This window comes from Heptranchias perlo, chromosome 22 (genome assembly GCF_035084215.1).
Source record: "Heptranchias perlo isolate sHepPer1 chromosome 22, sHepPer1.hap1, whole genome shotgun sequence".
Lineage (NCBI taxonomy): Eukaryota > Metazoa > Chordata > Chondrichthyes > Hexanchiformes > Hexanchidae > Heptranchias > Heptranchias perlo.
The window spans coordinates 29,228,610-29,248,158 of NC_090346.1; the positions used below are offsets into that span (position 1 = coordinate 29,228,610).

At 40.3% G+C, this 19,549-nt stretch overlaps 1 protein-coding gene across 1 annotated transcript in view; it reads right to left on the minus strand.

Annotated features, from left to right (window-relative positions):
- The window catches only part of LOC137340907 (transmembrane protein 114), a 105,675-nt gene extending 92,743 nt beyond the window's left edge, over window positions 1-12,932 (minus strand). The window contains exons 1-2 of the mRNA XM_068003712.1: window positions 12,442-12,932; window positions 12,121-12,201 (exon numbers count right to left, since the gene is read on the minus strand). Coding sequence (XP_067859813.1) covers window positions 12,121-12,201; window positions 12,442-12,625 — 265 coding nt within the window. The 5' untranslated portion in view covers window positions 12,626-12,932. The remainder of the gene's footprint in view (window positions 1-12,120; window positions 12,202-12,441) is intronic.
- Window positions 12,933-19,549: the final 6,617 nt, after the last annotated feature.

Here is a 19,549-nt window from a genome sequence, read left to right on the forward strand (position 1 = left end):
TCTACCAAAATGCATCACCTCACATTTATCTAAATTAAACTCCATCTGCCATTCATCGGCCCACTGGCCCAATTTATCAAGATCCCGTTGCAATCCTAGATAACCTTCTTCACTGTCCACAATGCCACCAATCTTGGTGTCATCTGCAAACTTACTAACCATGCCTCCTAAATTCTCATCCAAATCATTAATATAAATAACAAATAACAGCGGACCCAGCACCGATCCCTGAGGCACACCGCTGGACACAGGCATCCAGTTTGAAAAACAACCCTCGACAACCACCCTCTGTCTTCTGTCGTCAAGCCAATTTTGTATCCAATTGGCTACCTCACCTTGGATCCCATGAGATTTAACCTTATGTAACAACCTACCATGCGGTACCTTGTCAAATGCTTTGCTGAAGTCCATGTAGACCACGTCTACTGCACAGCCCTCATCTATCTTCTTGGTTACCCCTTCAAAAAACTCAATCAAATTCGTGAGACATGATTTTCCTCTCACAAAACCATGCTGACTGTTCCTAATTAGTCCCTGCCTCTCCAAATGCCTGTAGATTCTGTCCCTCAGAATACCCTCTAACAACTTACCCACTACAGATGTCAGGCTCACTGGTCTGTAGTTCCCAGGCTTTTCCCTGCCGCCCTTCTTAAACAAAGGCACAACATTTGCTACCCTCCAATCTTCAGGCACCTCACCTGTAGCGGTGGAGGATTCAAATATCTCTGCTAGGGGACCCGCAATTTCCTCCCTAACCTCCCATAACGTCCTGGGATACATTTCATCAGGTCCCGGAGATTTATCTACCTTGATGCGCGTCAAGACTTCCAGCACCTCCCTCTCTGTAATATGTACACTCCTCAAGACATCACTATTTATTTCCCCAAGTTCCCTAACATCCATGCCTTTCTCAACCGTAAATACCGATGTGAAATATTCATTCAGGATCTCACCCATCTCTTGTGGTTCCGCACATAGATGACCTTGTTGATCCTTAAGAGGCCCTACTCTCTCCCTTGTTACCCTTTTGCCCTTTATGTATTATGTATGACTTGGAAGAAAGTCACCCATGACTATTTACTATGTATGAGCTACTAATCTTAGAGCTTTAAAAGTTACTGTTCACTCCTATTTTGAATCTACAGCAAAGATTATTTGGGTGTCATGAGCTGTAGGCCAAATATATAATCATTATCCAATGTTAGCTCTTATAATTGTTCAATAATTTTTTTCAGCATTAGACTGTGAAAGATAAAGCATTATTCTGCAAATAAATGTCCTAGTCACAGCTATTTCTGCACTTGTAATATGTTCACTTTGATACCAAGTTACTTGAAGAGAATTTTCAAGTCTTTGCTATGCAGAGTTTGTACCATGAGTGGTCCAACCACATAACCAATAAATAATGAAGCTGTAATTGGGTTACCATAATTGGTGTCACAATCGAAATCAAGGGGCCATGCTCCATGATATATAGTCTGCCAGAGTGTAAAATTATGATTATAAAGTTGTTGAAACATTATAAAGTTGTCGTAGCAACAGAAGAGAACAAATTACAAAATCAACTAAGTACTTAATCATCATAATACTGACCACGTCAACCCCTATTCATTTATTATTTTATTTTAGGTTTAATTTAAACACGGACATTTTCGATTGACAGTGCAAGTTGGTCAAAGCCCGTAGTGCAGGACACCACTGGCTGAAAAGAATAAAAGATGGGTAAATCAGGAAATTTATTGGGTGATACCAAACTTGGGGTTTAAAAATTATTAGGAGAAAGAAAGAGTGAGGAAGGTAGGGATTCACATGAGCTTCAACTTTAGCTAACAGTCTCTTATGTGGGCCTTCTGGAATCCATATAAACAACATCCATAGACATTCCCTTGTCCACTACTTTAGTCACCTCTTCAAAAACATCAATCCAATTCGTCAGGCATGACCTACCCGTTACAAATCCATGCTGGCTCTCTCTGATCAGCTGAAAATTTTCAAGGTGTTCAGTCACTCTATCCTTAATTATAGAATCTAGTAATTTCCCGATTTCCCTCTCTCACCTTTCTTAAATAGCGGAGTGACATGGGCAATTTTCCAATCTAAGGGAATTGTTCCTGAATCGAGAGAACTTTAGAAGATTATAGTCAGGGCATCTGCAATGTTCTCGCCTACTTCCTTTAAAACCCTGGGATGGGAAGCATCTGGTCTTCGGGATTTGTCACTCTTTAGGCAATTATTTTCTTCATTACTGTTAATTTGCTTATGTTAATTATGGTGAGTCCATGTCCCCGATTCAAAATTAGTATCCTTGGGGTGTCCAGCATGCTATCCTCTTCCTCTATTGTAAATACTGATGCAAAGTAATTATTTAACATGTCCACCATTTCCTTATTTTCATTTCCAATGTCACCATTATCAGTTTTTAAGGGGCCCACATTGCTCTTGCCCACCCTCTATTTCCTAATATAATTGTAAAAAAATGTTGTGTTGATTTTGATATCCATTGCAAGTTTCTTTTCATAATCCCTTTTTGTTGCTCTATCTATTTCGTCACCATTTGCTGTTCTTTATATCTCTCCCAGCATAAACAATACCGGCTCGCATAGCGCCAAGCATCTTAGCAAGAGGGCGGATATTAAAGGGGGGTGAAATTCAGCATCTCTGTGAGAAAGATAACTTACAGAAACCCAAGTGGTTATTGAAAGAATGTTGAGGCATTAGAATGGTGAAAAACAAGTAAAAGTCAAGAGATAGTTTGTACCAAATAATTGCTAAGAAACCACATCGCAGAAGCCTATCAAGGCTTACATGGAACAATCTGCTTATACAGAAGAGATAAGGGACAAGGCAGCCACGCTAACATAGTATGGCCATCCTTGGTTGTATTTCACAGAGTCAGCACAATGGGATGTTTTACAACCATGAGATAAGGACAGAGATGCTTACATGCAGAACAATGCAGCTGAATAGCATAAAGATAAGGTATACTCCTTCCCAAAAGTAAGAGCTCTCAAGAGGGGAAGGTCAGGAGACCATTGCCACAGAGGTCAGGTCGGATCACCCTGAATTCATGAAGAAACCAGGGTGTTTGAATGCTTGCCATTTAATGTAGTCTAAAGACAGTTGGATAACTATAATGTTGTTGTGAGTCAATCTATTAAGCTATTTTATAACCACTCCGGCTTGTGTCATTGCGGGAAGTTATTATTGAAGGATTACCAACCCTTTTGTAGTGACAATAACAGGAAAATCCGCTAACATATGGCATCCCTGGATGGGCCCGAGTTTTAAAGGTTTGAAGTAGCTAGTGTTAAGAGATTTACTGAGTAATTCTGATGAGGTGGAGTGGAGGAATAAGTGGTTTTGATCGAGTGAGCGAAAGGTAGCCACCCCTCAAGCCCGTGAGAGAAGACAGGGAGGAGGGATAAGTAGTTGGAAGTAGCCAACCTCTCAAACCCATGAGAGAATAAATCATGGCAAGTGGACTGGATGGTTTATGTTCAACAATCCACATGTACGTAGAAAAGTCATTAGGGTCATGCATGCCTTTGAGAGATGAGGAAAGAAATTGTGCAGCAGGACGAGAAGTTAAAATGTTCTAAGCAAAAGAGAAGGGAAAGAAATTATGCAGGAGGATGAGGAGTTAAAATGAGTCACTTCACAGCAGACAGCATGGAATTGAGGACGAATTATTGACCTGGTTAGGAAATTGGTTGAGCGGCAGGAGACAGAGAGTAGAGATAATGGATAGGTACTCAGATTGGCAGGATGTGACTAGTGGTGTCCCACAGGGATCTGTGTTGGGGCCTCAGCTATTCACTGTATTTATTAATGACTTAGATGATGGGATAGAGAGTCACTTATCCAAGTTTGCCGATGACACAAAGATAAGCAGCATTATAAGCAGTGTAGGTGGAAGCATAAAATTACAGAGAGATATTAATAGATTAAGTAAATGGGCAAAACTGTGGGAAATGGATTTCAGTGTAGGCAAGTGTGAGGTCATTCACTTTGGACCTAAAAAGGATAGATCAGAGTGCTTTCTAAATGGTGAAAAACTCAAAACAGTGGAGGTCCAAAGAGACTTAGGGGTCCATTAATATGAATCATTAAAATGTCATGGACAGGTACAGAAAATAATCAAAAAGGCTAATGGAATGCTGGCCTTTAAAACTAGAGGACTGGAATACAAGGGGGTAGAATTATGCTACAGCTATACAAAGCCCTGGTCAAACCACACCTGGAGTACTGTGTTCAGTTCTGGACACTACACGTTAGGAAGGATATATTGGCCTTGGAGGGAGTGAAGCGTAGGTTTACTAGAATGATACCTGGAATCCAAGGGTTAAATTATGAGGAGAGATTACACATACTAGAGTTGTATTCCCTGGAATTTAGAACATTAAGGGGTGATTTGATCAAAGTTTCCAAAATATTAAGAGGAACCGATAGGGTAGATAGAGAGAAACTATTTCCGCTGGTTGGGGAATCTAGGAATAGGGGACATAGCCTAAAAATTAGAGCCAGGAGTGAAATTAGGAAACACTTCTGCACGCAAAGAGTGGTAAAAGTTTGGAACTCTCTTCCGCAAACGACAGTTGATGCTAGCTCAATTGTTAATTTTAAATCTGAGTTTGATAGATTTTTGTTAACCAAAGGTTTTAAGGGATATGGAGTTAGATCACAGGTCAGCCATGATCTCATTGAATGGTAGAACAGGTTTGAGAGGCTATATGGCCTACTCCTGTTGCCATGTTCCTATGACAGAGGCCTTAAAGGAATTATGTAAAATCAGATGCAAAGTATATCCAAAAGAACATGTACTGTATTAGTTAAAATCTGTCAGACTTTGTGTGAGATGGAGACTAAGAGGAAGAAACTGGTAAAGGAGAAGGAAATTAAAGAGGAGGATTGGAAAGTGGGAGTCTTGTTGTTTCAGCCACAAGAGTTAGGGAGGTTGAGAGTGGAAGGTGAAATTCAGCAGGGTAGGTTGAAAGATGAAGAAGAAAAAAGAACAAATAAAAAGATGGAGGCTTGGATGAGGACACAGACTGAGTTTGAGACTTTGAGTCGGTACAGAATGGGGTTAAGTCACAGACATCAGAAATTGAAATTTGGTTTAAGGAAAAAAAGGTCAGTCTATGATGGAATCAAGAAGGAGAAAGGGAGAGGGTCACAAGTTACAGAATGTGTTATTTTGATTTCAGTGTGCTGTTTCTTTAGAAAACCTGTCCTCATTGTGAGCTCTTTCTTCTCGCTGTTGCGAGCTACGGCCCCTTTTTAATGCGTGTTATGTGTTTTCCTCTTTTGTGGAATGTTGCAAAGATTTTGTTTAGCTTTGAAAGCACTTATTTCCAGTATTTTTACAGTTTTGGAAAGTCACGCCTGAAGAACGAATGAAACGAAAGAGGATGTAATTTATTGGGTTTTATTAAGCATGTGCTATATTGATAATTTTATCTGTTCTGTCTTGTGTATAATTTTGATATTGCTGAATTAAAATTGGCGTTATTAAGGTTAACTAACCTATCATATTGTGGAAACCAGACTTCTTTTGTGGCCACAGTGAAATTTTGGTCCTTATAAATTTAAAAGTGAGAGTCTCAAATTCTGGACATGAAATTATCACATATGAAAATTAATCTGATTGAAGTTATGTTGAGTATTGGTGAGCGTGAATTGATGTGTAAGGAGTTAATGTGTGTAACTGTAATCAAAGAATGATATCTTCTTAGAATCATGGAATCATAGAATCAGAGAAAGGTTAGAGCATGGAAGGAAGCCATTCAGCCCATCGAGTCTGCGCCGGCTCTATCCCCGTAACCCTACAAATTTTTTCCTTTCAAGTACTTATCCAATTCCCTTTTGAAGACCATGATTGAAACTGCCTCCACCAGCCCCTCGGGCAGTGCATTCCAGATCCTAACCACTGAGTGTGTAAAAAAGTTTTTACTCATGTCACCTTAAGTCTATGTCCTATGGTTCTTGGCTCTTCTGCCAATGGGAACAGTTTCTCTCTATCTACTCTGTCTAGAACCTTCATGATTTTGAATACCTCTATCAAATCTCCTCGCAACCATCTCTGTTCCAAGGAGAACAACCCCAGCTTCTCCCGTTAATCCATGTAACTAAAGCCTCTCATCCCTGGAATCATTCTCGTAAATCTCTTATAGAATCATAGAATCATAGAAGTTTACAACATGGAAACAGGCCCTTCGGCCCAACATGTCCATGTCGCCCAGTTTATACCACTAAGCTAGTCCCAATTGCCTGCACTTGGCCCATATCCCTCTATACCCATCTTACCCATATAACTGTCCAAATGCTTTTTAAAAGACAAAATTGTACCCGCCTCTACTACTGCCTCTGGCAGCTCGTTCCAGACACTCACCACCCTTTGAGTGAAAAAATTGCCCCTCTGGACCCTTTTGTATCTCTCCCCTCTCACCTTAAATCTATGCCCCCTCGTTATAGACTCCCCTACCTTTGGGAAAAGATTTTGACTATCTACCTTATCTATGCCCCTCATTATTTTATAGACTTCTATAAGATCCATGGGTCACTGCCACGCACCCCCCCCCCCACCACCGAGTCACCTGGTCAACAGCAGTAAAATTATCCATCCAGATCTAGCCTGAGCACCTAATGTTAGCTTGAGTGTCAGAAGAAAGCCCATTAAGCTGCCCCACAAATGTAGATTTACAGCATCCTCACCCAATCCACCGACAGAATCCCATCCAATTCATGGCCACGTAATTAAGTAAGTTTATTTCCTACATACTCTTCTGCATCCTCTCTAAGGCCTTCACATCTTTCCTAAAGTGCAGTGCCCAGAACTGGACACAATACCAAAGTTGTGGCCGAACCAGTGTTTTATATCCTATGTCTATAACCTCTTGAAGTCTATCACTATCCTCCTCACTGTTTACTACTCTTGCAAATTTTCTTATCTAGTACAGGGCATCAAATTAAAAAAATTTGAGGTAATCATCTTGATTGTACTGAAATGTGATAGCCATTCGCAAACAGCGCCCCTTTTATCTTGTGATTGGCTGCGGTCAGATAAAGTGACTGAAAAACAGAATAGATTAAATAAATGAATAGGTCAAAATCCTGGAACTCCCTACCTAACAGCACTGGGGGAGAACTTTCACCACATGCACTGCAGCAGTTCAAGAAGGCGGCTTATCACCACCTTCTCAAGGGCAATTAGGGATAGGCAATAAATGCTGGCCTTGCCAGCGACGCCCACATCCCATGAACGAATAAAAAAAAATCTTGTTATGAATGCTCCGTGCATTCAGATAAAGAGCATTTAGTTTTGACTTTTTAACCATTTTTTCCTGCTTTGACCTTATTTGCTGATGCACTATTATTGGTAAACTCTCTGTCCCTTCCTGCCATTCTCTGCTTATCTTTACCCGTATCACTACACTGCTCTTTTGCCTTGACTTTTCCCATTAGATTTCTAAATTTCCCGTCACCTGAAACCCCCCCCCCTCCCTTTTTTAGTTTAAAGCGCTATCTACAGGCCTAGTTATTTGGTATATAACAGTATACCTGAACCTGGTTAATGCAGGGATTTCACAATTCCCCCTCCATTTTTCATCCGATGTTGAAGGACATCTTGACCAAATTTTCTGACAAATCGGCAATAGTACAGTATGTGGATGATATTTTGTTACATACTGAGACTATGGAACTACATTACAATCTGTTCAACGAACTGTTAGAAGTGATCACAGCGAGTGGATTAAAATTAAACCTCAAAGGCTGGCGAACTATACTCGCTCGAAGTAGCGAACAGCGACATTGTGGTGTCGGCTGTTTTGCTCCAAGAACGACATAGTGTTCAGGTGCCTGTGGCATATGCCTCTCAAACACTGTCACTGGTGGAACAGACGTCCGCCGCCTGTGAGAAACACCTTTTAACTGTCTACTGGGCCACTAACAAATTAGCCTAAATCAGCGGAATAAATAAAGTTGTACTTATGACCGCCCACACCCCCACCGAGATGTTACTGTCAGGTGCATTAAAAGATTTAATTGGAGGCTGATCAGCATAACAAGCTGAATTAGCCACAGTGGCTTATGTCCTCCAGATGGATGTAGGGGAACGAGCCCTGACCATTTTCTCTGACAGACATTTTACTTGTTTTCACTGACTAACTCTTTACCTATCTGGGAGAAACGAGGGTTCGCCTCAGCAGATGGAAAGCCATTGCTCACAACTGACCTCTTACAAAAAATTTTGGAACTGGCCCAAAATCGAACACATTTGGTAGCCATTGTAAAAGTAAAGGCACATTCTAAAAACATGCCATAGGTAGCAGAAAATGGAAAAGCTGATTTATTAGCTATGGCTTTCCAGCAGAGTGGCAAATGGTGGGACTTGCCCTTTAGCAAGTGACCTTGGATGGCTCCTGTCTGAGTGGCTTGCGAACAGGTAAATTTGATAGATTTGCAAACCAAGGATCCCGTACAGGGCACAGGCCCATGGCCTCAGGGACGTCCTAAAAATGGGGAGGACATCACCTAGACGCCAATAAATAAAAAAACGAATGATCATCCCCACAGAACTCAGAAAAGAGATTGTCTGATGGACGCATACGTCCAGTGGACATCAAAGAGGAAAGAGCTTGGTCCAAAGGCTGCTTGAATAAGAAATATCTTAAATAAATGGTAATTGCTTTAACAGCAATTGGAATTTAACCTGCAAAGTTTGTAGATAAAAAGGCCAGATGCAAGTATTTTTTATGTGAAAGCTACATTGACGTACGTTGATGCTCGCTGCATGAGTCTGATGATATTTGGCTCCATCATTTTATTCCTGCAAAGAAGTTAACCCCTTCCAAGGAAGTGACATCTGTTTTTTATTCGCCAACCAACAACCTTTGCATTTATTTAAAATAATTGGCAAAATTTAATTGGATATTTCCCCATGGTGACAGAATGAAATCATGAAATCATGAATTGACAAATTAACCCCTTGGGCTCTCAAGAAGAGCCACAGTGCATTTTCTGTGTTTCTTTTTAAACAGGGGGCCATGGTTTTCAGGAATGCATGAGTGTTGATGGTGCAGGATTACCAAGAGTAATTCTTTGACATAAAAGTGGCTTCACAAAGTTAAGGAGCAAGCTTTGCTGGAGAAATGTTGGTGCAGGAAGCGATTCAGTGGTATTAAGAATTTAAGACCTTATCTACAGACATCGGCAGATATCAAATGTCACAGCATGGTGACACTTTGGACTAAGACTTAAGGCTCGGATTTTGAAAATTCGAAATTTGATAGAGATGGAAAAGCAATCATCAGCCTTGATCAAATTTCTTCTATACTTAAGAATATACCAAGTTGTGTTTCCTCTTTTGACAATGTTTTGATTTGTTTTGCTTTAACCCATTTATTTTCCGAGACAGAGTGCTTATGGGGGGCGGGGTGGGGAGAAGATATATCCAAAAGAAATTATAAGCACTTCTGTATCAACTGTAAAACCACAAAGCCTGGACATAATTTGTTTCTGAAATTGGAGTTGATAAGATAAATTGATGTGAGTTGCTGTTCAAGCATTTGAGAAGGGAAAATTTACTTGTAGTTTATAGGAATAATCAAATTATTTTTTTAAATAAAGGGAGTCCAGTCTAATTGGATCCTGTCCAATGCTATGTATCAAGGAAGAAAGTATTTTGGTGGGGGAAATAAAATTGTACAATGACAAGTCCCGTCAGTCCAACAATACTGCTCTTGAATTGGGATAATGAAAAGCCAAAAGAAGAATTTAAATAAAATAAACAATAAAATGTACTGATATTGGACCACACTGTAAATATTGCATTGGACAGTAAAGTTCCTCCAGGGCTCATGAATGAGATGAAATGGTAATATAATGGGATGTGCAAAATTCAATGAGAGGAAGTGGTTGAGGATATAAGATAGAAACAGGGAAATTACACCATCAAATGGGATTTTTTCTAAAGTCATATCCCTGGATGATTTTGGGTAAATAAATCACCTGGGCATGATTTACCAAAATATATAATTCTAGTATAAATGTACAATCTATTGAAAGTCAGGAAAGTGTAGTTGAGAAGAATTAATTGATAGCTTTCCCTTGGAGATATTTGTGTCCTTGCCTATACTGAACAATGAGAAAACTGCATTTGATAGCCTGGCCACTACCCGAGTCATTGGGACCATGCAGGGGGAGATAAGCAAAGACCTCAGACACCCCCCGATCTTTTGTTAAGATAACCCGAAAGCCCAAAAATGGCTACAGTGGACATGAAAGATACAAATGTATGTTGCCATCAATTGGAAATGGAGACCTGGATGAAGAACATGATTACAAAGACCCACAGCCTGGTGAGCTATTGGAACCACTCTTTAAACAGAGCAGTTGCTCTTACAGGATTGAATCTTACTGGACGTGTGATATGGAAAACTCATTCAGAAATACCATGAAAAAAAAACTGGCCAGTAGAAGTTAATATTCAAGAGTATTACCTGTGATATGTTGCATGCGAGGCAACTAGTATGCAGAAATGCATGATGAAGAAGCACTGAAGAACAGGTCTGAGACATGCTCAGTTACTTGACAACAGCATGACATGAAATGGTTAATGTGGCTCAGGAGAGTGAGAAAAGCTTTCAAACAAGGCACTGACACATGCTCCATAGAGAAACCGACTAATTAATGAAACAATCAAGAAACACTGGTACCAATCAGACGGACTGAAAAGTAGAGGGACATAGTAATTTGGTTTTCCAAAATTCAGGGTTAGGTTCCTTTCAGTTAACAATGAAATTGGGCTAGGGAGGAAATAATACTTAGCAAAATATCCACAAGATGGATATTAATAAAAAGGAGAGCGGGAGAATCTTTTAAGTCCATGGTTTCTTGGTACACTGTGGGTTTCTGTATTAACCAAATGAAACTTAGAAGCAATATATCTATGTGTGCTTATGTAAACCTAATGTCAATAAAATGTAATCTCAAGACGGAGAAGATAGTTGAGGGATAAAGTGAAAACTGAACCAGTGTGGTTTCACTCTGGTTCAAGAGGAGGGAGATGTAAGAATATGGTTTGAAACAAGCATAGACAATATCGGCTCCCATAGCACCAAGCATCTTAGCAAGAGGGCGGATGTTAAAGGGGGGTGAAGTTCAGCATCTCTGTGAGAAAGATAACTTACAGAAACCCAAGAATGCTGAGGCATTAGAATGGTGAAACCAAGTAAAAAGTCAAGAGACAGTGCATACCAGATAGTTGCTAAGAAACCATATCACAGAAGCCATTCAAGGCCGACATGGAACAAACTGTTTAAGCAGCAGAGATAATGGATAAGGCAGCCAGGCTAAAATAGTATGGCCAGCTTTGGTTGTGTTTCACAGAGTCAGCATAGTGGGATGTTTTACAACCACGAGATAAGGACAGAGATGCTTACGTGCAGGACAACGCAGCCAAATAGTATAAAGATAGGGCATGCTCCCTCCCAAAAGTTAGAGCTCTCAAAAGGGGATGGTTGGAAGTCCATTGCTACAGGCAGTCCACAGAGGTCAGGTCTGATCATCTTAAATTCATGGAGAAACCCGATTATATTGATTGCTTGCCATTTAGTGCAATCTGAAGACAGTTGTATTATTCTATTGTGAGTCAATCTATTAAAGCTTGCTATTTTATAACCACTCTGACTTGTATCACTCTGTAGTTATTGTTGAAGGATTAACAACCCTCTTGTAGTGACAGTAAGGGGAAAATCCGCTAACAGGCTTTTAACAATGTCTTCATATTCCTTAATAACCCTTAAAAAGCATTTTTCCCATAAATTTGCTGTATGAGCAAGATAGGAAATCATCTTATATTTCTCTAAAAATACCACTTTCCAACAGCCTTGCTTAGCTGTTCACGGGAGTCCACTTTTTTACTTGACACCCAGAGGAAAGGATACATTACCGTGAATACCTTTAACCATTCCTTACTTTATATTTAAAACGATGGTTGGTAACATTTTCTGTGCTTAGCGGGCGATAGCTGCGACAGATCGGTTGCTTCGCACGGTGTTCTAAATTATCATTAATAGTTCATTTAATGAACTGGAGATGAGAACCGATAACAAGACTTACTTAGAAGTTGTCTTTGCGAGGCTGTGAAGTTGGTGTCTCCTTGCCAGAATGGATTGATTAAATTGAAACATTTACTTTTAACTGTAAGCAAAAACACAAAACAGACTGTAAACAATAGGAACATAAGCTGCATGTTAGAAATAAAGTAGGTTGCACAAGCAAAGATTCCAAATCCGCAATTAATCCTACAGCTGCTGATAGTCTGACGAATAATTGCAAATATTTCTTAGATCACCACATCTAAAAAAGTTAAAACGTTAATATATTTAATATGAAATCAATTTACATTTCTCTAGAAGTGGAACTATCTAATAGACTTACATTTGCAAGTTCTCCAAAGCCCAGAATGGGAGCTGAGCTGGTCGGAGGAATTGGAGAAGGTTTCCAGTTTGGAGGCATCGATAATGTACCAAAAATCTGTCCCCATTGCAACCACCAGCAGCACGAAGCTCATCGCCCCCGTCAAAACAACAGACACTGAGAGGACGCTAAATGTTAACTTCATCCTGGAGAATGAACAATCAGTAGGATGGGTAAATTCGCAGTCACTCCGCCGTCTCGGAGGACAGCCCAGGAAAGCTACAATGATGCCACTTCTTATTCATGCTTGTTTCGGTGCGAATACAGCGACCTCTCAGTGCTGATTGTTCTTTTTCTGCTTCTGCCATACGTCGCGGCGTGAAGTTGAAATGAGTTATATCAGACGTAACTCACTGAACCTGCTGTGTGTGTGAGTGAGTGTCCATCTCTCGCGAGCAAAGCCGGACAATCTAGCAGCTTATTTCCATATTAGTAAAGATCCATTTACTCATATAAGCCCTTAAGTTCCCAAAAGCGAGGAAGTTTTCGGTTTGGTAACTATGCTGAGGGCAGTGGGGTTGCGGTCTACTATTAATGTTATCTTTTACAGCATTGTAGCACACATGGGACCTGCTTGAAATGCTTCTGCAACCTTCTGGTGAAAAGTAAGTACTTCAATTACACAGTAGAGGTAAAAAGAGAAATAGATCTGACACAGTAGGTCTGAAATATACAGATAAATTTATAGAAATACACAACAGGTATCCGGGAGAAAAAAAATTGGATTGAAAACCTTTGGTCAGTTATGATAGAGGAAATGTTTGGAATAAGATTTCGATCATAAACAAAACAGATTGTAACCGCATTTAAACAAATGGAGCTGTCTTTGTTCTGAAGATTGGTATGCATCAGAATAGGTTTTTAAAAAAACAGGAATCATTTTTAACCCCATTAATAAGACTTGACATTTATTTGGTTCTTTTATTTTGCAAACTGCATTCAGAATTTTAATAGCCAGCTGCTGAGTGCGAGCACTTCCTTTCAAATGCAGTTTGTCTTCACACCTCCTCAAAGCACACCTGGCTCAAAATTGATTGGATTCCCTATTCATACAAAAATAAACAAAGGAGATTCACAATCAGTAAAATTGTTTGAGCTAATTGCCGTTGGTTAGAAGTGGGCAATTAAAGTTTAGAAAGTCTTCTACCTTTTCTTCAAATACAGCCTGAGAGTGTATAAATATACTGGAAACAGGCAGTCCACATTTGTAAAATACAGGAAATATTAATGCTAAGTGCACAGCAATGCCAACAGTATGTAGGAAATATTGAATCACAAGTCCCAAGTCATAAACACGCCAAATATAGGGAATCCCATATGTACAACAGGCTTCTATTTAATTCATAATCCGAATATGTAAAATGTAATAAAAGATATCAGATGTTTCTTCTATAACATACATGTAAGATATATATATAAGAAATGGACTGAGATTTACTTTTGTGCCTAGAAGTTCATATGTAGTGACTAAATTCATTCTTTTGAACTATCCTACATTAGCCACATCTCAACTAAGATCCTCACATTTGTCAGCAACAGGATAACAGCGGAACCCTCGGCAAAGTGCAATTGAACTCTTACTTGCGAGGACACCAAGCAGTGAGTCAGACACATAGAACCATAGAATGGTTACAGCACAGAAGGAGGCCATTTGGCCCAATGAGCCCCTGCCAGCTCTTTGTAACAGTAATCCAGTAATGAAGCCTCTATTGTTTCTTAACTGTAATCAAATAGATTCTGACCTTGACCCCTCCAGGACATTCACTCTCTCCAGCATTCAATATTCTCCCTAATCAATAAAGTCACACCCACCCCCCAGGTGCAACCTGTCCGTCTTGATCAAGTCACTCCTGCCCCAGAACTAGTCCAAATGCCCCAGGAATCTGAAGCCCTTCCTCTTGCACCATGTTTCTAGCCACACATTAACTTGCCTTATCTTCCTATTTCTGTACTCACTAACGCGTGGCACTGGGAATAATCCAGAGATTATTACCTTTGAAGTCCTACTTTTTAACTTCCTCCCTAGCTCCTGAAACTCTGACTGCAGGACCTCATCCCTATTCTTTCCTGTATAAATGGTACCCACATGGATCATGACCTCTGGCTGTTCCCCTTCCTCCCGCAGAATGTTCTGCACCCTCTCCGTGATGCCCTTTACCCTGGCACCAGGGAGGCAACACGCCATGCGGGACTCATGTCAACGGTCACAGAAACGCCTGTCTGTCCCCCTGACTATCGAATCCCCTGTGACTACTACATTTCTACGCTTCACTGTGCCCCCCACCGTGCAGTCAATTGCCCCATGGTGCCATGCTCAGGACTGCACTCCTTTAAGCTGTCATCAACACATTGGTGTTCAATGCTGAATACAAGTTTGAGAGTGCCACACACCCAGAAGATTCCTGCACTGCCTGCCTCTTCCTACTTTTGAATGGCCACCCACTTGCTATCCTGAACTCTCTGTGGCTGTGGGATGATCACCTCCTGGAACTTCTGATCCAGGAAACCTTCAGCCTCCTTCATGCTCTGCTGTAATTCCAGCTGCCCTCAAGCTCAGAAACCCTCAGTTTGAGCTCGAGCAACTGGAGGCATTTAGGAACATAGGAACATAGGAACAGGAGTAGGCCATTCAGCCCCTCGTGCCTGCTCCACCATTTGATAAGATCATGGCTGATCTGTGATCTAGCTCCATATACCTGCCTTTGGCCCATAGCCCTTAATACCTTTGGTTGCCAAGAAGCTATCTATCTCATATTTAAATTTAGCAATTGAGCTAGTATCAATTGCCGTTTGCGGAAGAGAGTTCCAAACTTCTACCAACCTTTGTGTGTAGAAATGTTTTCTAATTTCCTGCACATGTGGCCCTCCAGGACACATGAAACATCCTGAAGAACCCACATGGCGCAGGAATTGCAAGCAATAGGTCTCAGCTCACAAAGATGCATTATTAAAACGACTTTATTTAGCATCATGTATACTACATTAGAACCATCGTAAGGTTTGGCAAAAGTAATTGATTCTTAATATGAATCAACAGAATCCGTATCATCATAAGCAGAATAAGAACTTTAATTATAGGCGTCACAACATCTCATCCTTAGATGTTTTTCACTTAATAGCAGTATAGCATAATAACATTTAATGTGCAAGATTACAGTGCAGATTTAGCAAAGTTTAGTTCACAGGTAATATTCAAAGTAGTTTTCCAATGTTAAAGAAATCCCTTGGATAGCATTAGCATAAAAAGATGCAATCTCTTTCCTTGGGTATTAGGCAGTTTCATCCTCCTCTGTGATGCTCTGGTGGGCGGTCATTGGTTTCTTTGGTCGGCTTCTTCTTTTCCTAACTTTAGCTAACCTTGCATGTACAGTATTGTATGTTTTCTGTTGCCTATTGTACTATACATTCTCTCTGTACTTTGAAATTTATACTATTGAGTTAATTGTTGGAACATATTTTACATTCTTTACTTCTACTTGCATCTAAAATAAAGTAATTCTGTGAACCTTTCTAACATCTTATAACATTCAAACCACCTTCCCAAAGCCTTCTGTCAATATTTAAAAATCTGATTCAGGTGAACAATGTCTGACCTTAAACATCTCAAACTAAGGAAGAATAAAGAAAAAACTTACATTTATATTAAGCTTCATCACTTCAACAAGATGCCTCAAAGTGTTTTACAACCAAATGAGCTATAATCACTGTTATTATGAGGCAACCACTTAACACACAGCAAATTCCCCAAAACAGCAAATGAATGACCAAACGATGTGTTTTTGTGCTCTTTGAGGGAAAAATGTTGGCCAGGACACAAGGTAAACTCCCAGATTTTCCCAGCTTTTCTTCGAATAATGCCATGGGATATTTTACATCCACCTGATCAGGTCTCTGCTGAAAGACAGATGACAATCTTAAACTACAATAGGGAATCCTACTTCAAATTACTTGACTAATCATAGTGACAAATTGAGCTAAATAGATCAGTTTCAAAAGTATTAATCAACTAAACAAACATTTCTCAGAAACTATAATTGCCAGTTTTTAATTCATTTTACAAAAACCTCACTTCCAAATAGTTTTATTCTTTCTTTTTCTTAATGTGTAACTTGCCAGAAAAAAATCTAACACTGATAACATCCTCTCAAGGCTTCTTCTTAACATGCAACCAGATCAAGGATCATGGCTTGAGGATAAGGTCAAAGCAAAAAAGTGAAACTATTTTCAAGGTGTACTAAATAGAAGATTTTTTAAATAAAGTTTCACCAGAGCATGATTGTAATCATTGTAATTACATATAGATTATTCATTATGATATATTTTGTAGTGTAGTTCTGAATAACAATTACTTGTTCGACTTTGATTACAGAATAAGTGCACTAGATTCAATTATTAGGACAATATGACAGACTGCCACCAGGTGGAAGAGCAAGAAATGCTTTCATATGTTGAGCCAGTGCCAATAAAGTTTGTCACTTTTGAAAGGAAAGCCATAGCTGCTGGGAATGTGTTTGTTGTAACTATAAAACTGAGATAACAAAAATTATAGCTGAATAAATATACAGTGACAATGTTGATCAGCTGTGTGGCTACAGCATGAAGCCTATTTATTTCTTTACTGGCTACCCTTCTAATTTGCAAAACAATGTTATGTATCTGGAGTAGTCAAGGTTTAATGCAATTCCCAGACAGATATTACAGAATGATCAATGCAAGTACAGTGGAGACAATTTCTGTATGCAGATTCAATTTAAATTACAAATACATTCAACTTACATTTACTCTCTCCTAGAAAAAAACTCCAAAAGCAATAAGAATTGATGTGGGAATACAGTGTTTGTCCTCAGTGTAAACTACTTCCTTGACTGTAGTTAACAAACTTTACATTCTTAGATTATTATTACTACAGTAATTGAAACTATGGCCCTGATATTTACGGAGAGGTGGGGAAGGAGCGGGGATGCATGTTTGCGGCCGGGAAACCAGGAAATGCCAGGAACAAGGAGGTCCTGCCAAATTTAACGGCAGGTCCGCATCAGTATTTTTCTACGCCGTTTCTGCCCGGCAGCAGCCAGCCTCTTCATCTGTCCAACTGCCAGATGGGAAAGCCAGCGGTAGAAGGCCACAGCCGGGGACCACTGGGGACAGTCCCCGGCAATCAGAGAAGATCAGAGCATGGTGAGGGTGCTCGGAGCATGGCAGCAGGGAGGGGGTCGGCCAATTGCGGGGGAGGGAGAGATTGCGGGGGAGGGAGAAATCGCGGGGAGGGAGAAATTGCGGAGGGGTGGTGTTAGTTAACCGTGGGGAGGGAGAAATCGCAAGGGGGGAGAGATCGCGGGGAGGAAGAGATCGCGGGGAAGAAGAGATCGCAGGGAGGGAGGCAGAACGCGGCAGAAGACTTGCTTGAGGGACCGGGGGAAACACTCATGCTCCTCCTGGCCCACAAGCAATGCTGGAAAAGCAATTACCTGCTTGCTTTGGCAGTTTCCACCTCCCTTTAGCTGCCAGGTTTTCCAAGCCCTGGGAAACCCGCCGGCCCACAGCCGTTAAATTTAAATGGCTTCCAAAATCTGAGGAAAGGAGCTTCATTTAAATATTATAATTATGGACCCACATCTCCAGAGCCGGTTCCTCGGCCCACCCCCAACCTACCTTGGTTAAACCAGAAGTAGGCACATTCACAGCGGGTTGTGGTTGGGTTTCACATTTTTACCAATTTAACCACCGACCCTCACTTGTCCATCGTGGGGGCTTAAAACTTTCACCTATATGTATACACATTGTTAAAGATACCAAAACATATCTAACAATTCAGTGAATCAACATAAGAAGGTATAGAACAAGAAAGGCCATTAAACCTACTCCTTCAAATAAACCTCAGTTTGCACTAACCTTCCCAGTTTAGTTAATCTCCTGAGGGAGATGAATAGTTGAGTAGAATTTTAACGCGTACTCAAAGGTAATTGAGCAGAAACTCCAAAATATTTATCGGAGTTTATAATTTTTGCCATCATATCTCTCTGGACCAACATTACCGTAATAGATTAACTAGTCTTTTATCTCATTGTTGTTTGTGGGACCTTGCTGTGCATATGTTGGTTGCCACATTTGAATACTTAATAACAGTGACTCATTCATCGCCTGTGAAACACTTTGGGATACCCTGATGATAGGAAAGGCACTACATAAATGCAAATTTTTCTGATCAACTTGAATGCCTTTGGAATTGACCCAACAGGTCTATGTCGGTGTTTATACTCCACACCTGCTCCCATTTTAAGTCATCTCACCTTATCCACATAGCCTTCTATTCCTTTCTCACTCATGTACCTATCTAGCATCCCCTTAAATGCATCTGTGCTATACTTCATGTGGTAGCAAGTTCCACATTCTAACCACTCTCTGGGTAAAGAAGTTTCTCCTGAATTCCTTATTGGATTTATTAGTGACTATCTTATATTCATGGCCCCTCTTTTTGGACTCCCCCACAAGTGGATACCTCTTCTCTACATCTACTCTATTGAACACCTTCATAATTTTAAAGACCTATATCAGCTCACCTCTCAATCTTCTCTTTTCTAAAAAAAAGAGTTCCAGACTGTTCAGTCTTTCCTGATAGTTGTACCCTCTCAGTTCTAGTATCACCCTTGTAAATCTTTTATGCACTTTCTCCAGTGCTTCTTTGTCCTTCTTGTAATATGGAGACCTGAACTGTTGCACAGCATCAACTGTACTAAGTTGATAGCATGCCGACCTTTGAATCAGAACATTCAAGCCCCACCCCTGGAACTGAACACATAATCTAGGTTAACACATCAGTGTAATAATGAGGAAGTGCTGCATTGCTGGTTGTGCCATCCTTCAGATGAGACTTTCTACCCAGTGGTTCAGGTGCAGTACTTCAGGTGGATGTTAAAGTTCCCATGGAGATATTTCCTGGCACAAAATGGGCAGTGTGATCCAAACACACACCCGGTGATTTCGGCTAGAAGCCCGAGCCAAATTCGTCATCGGGCCTCATTCAAATGAAACAGATGAGGTGTCGATGCCAATTGGATGCCCTTAATGC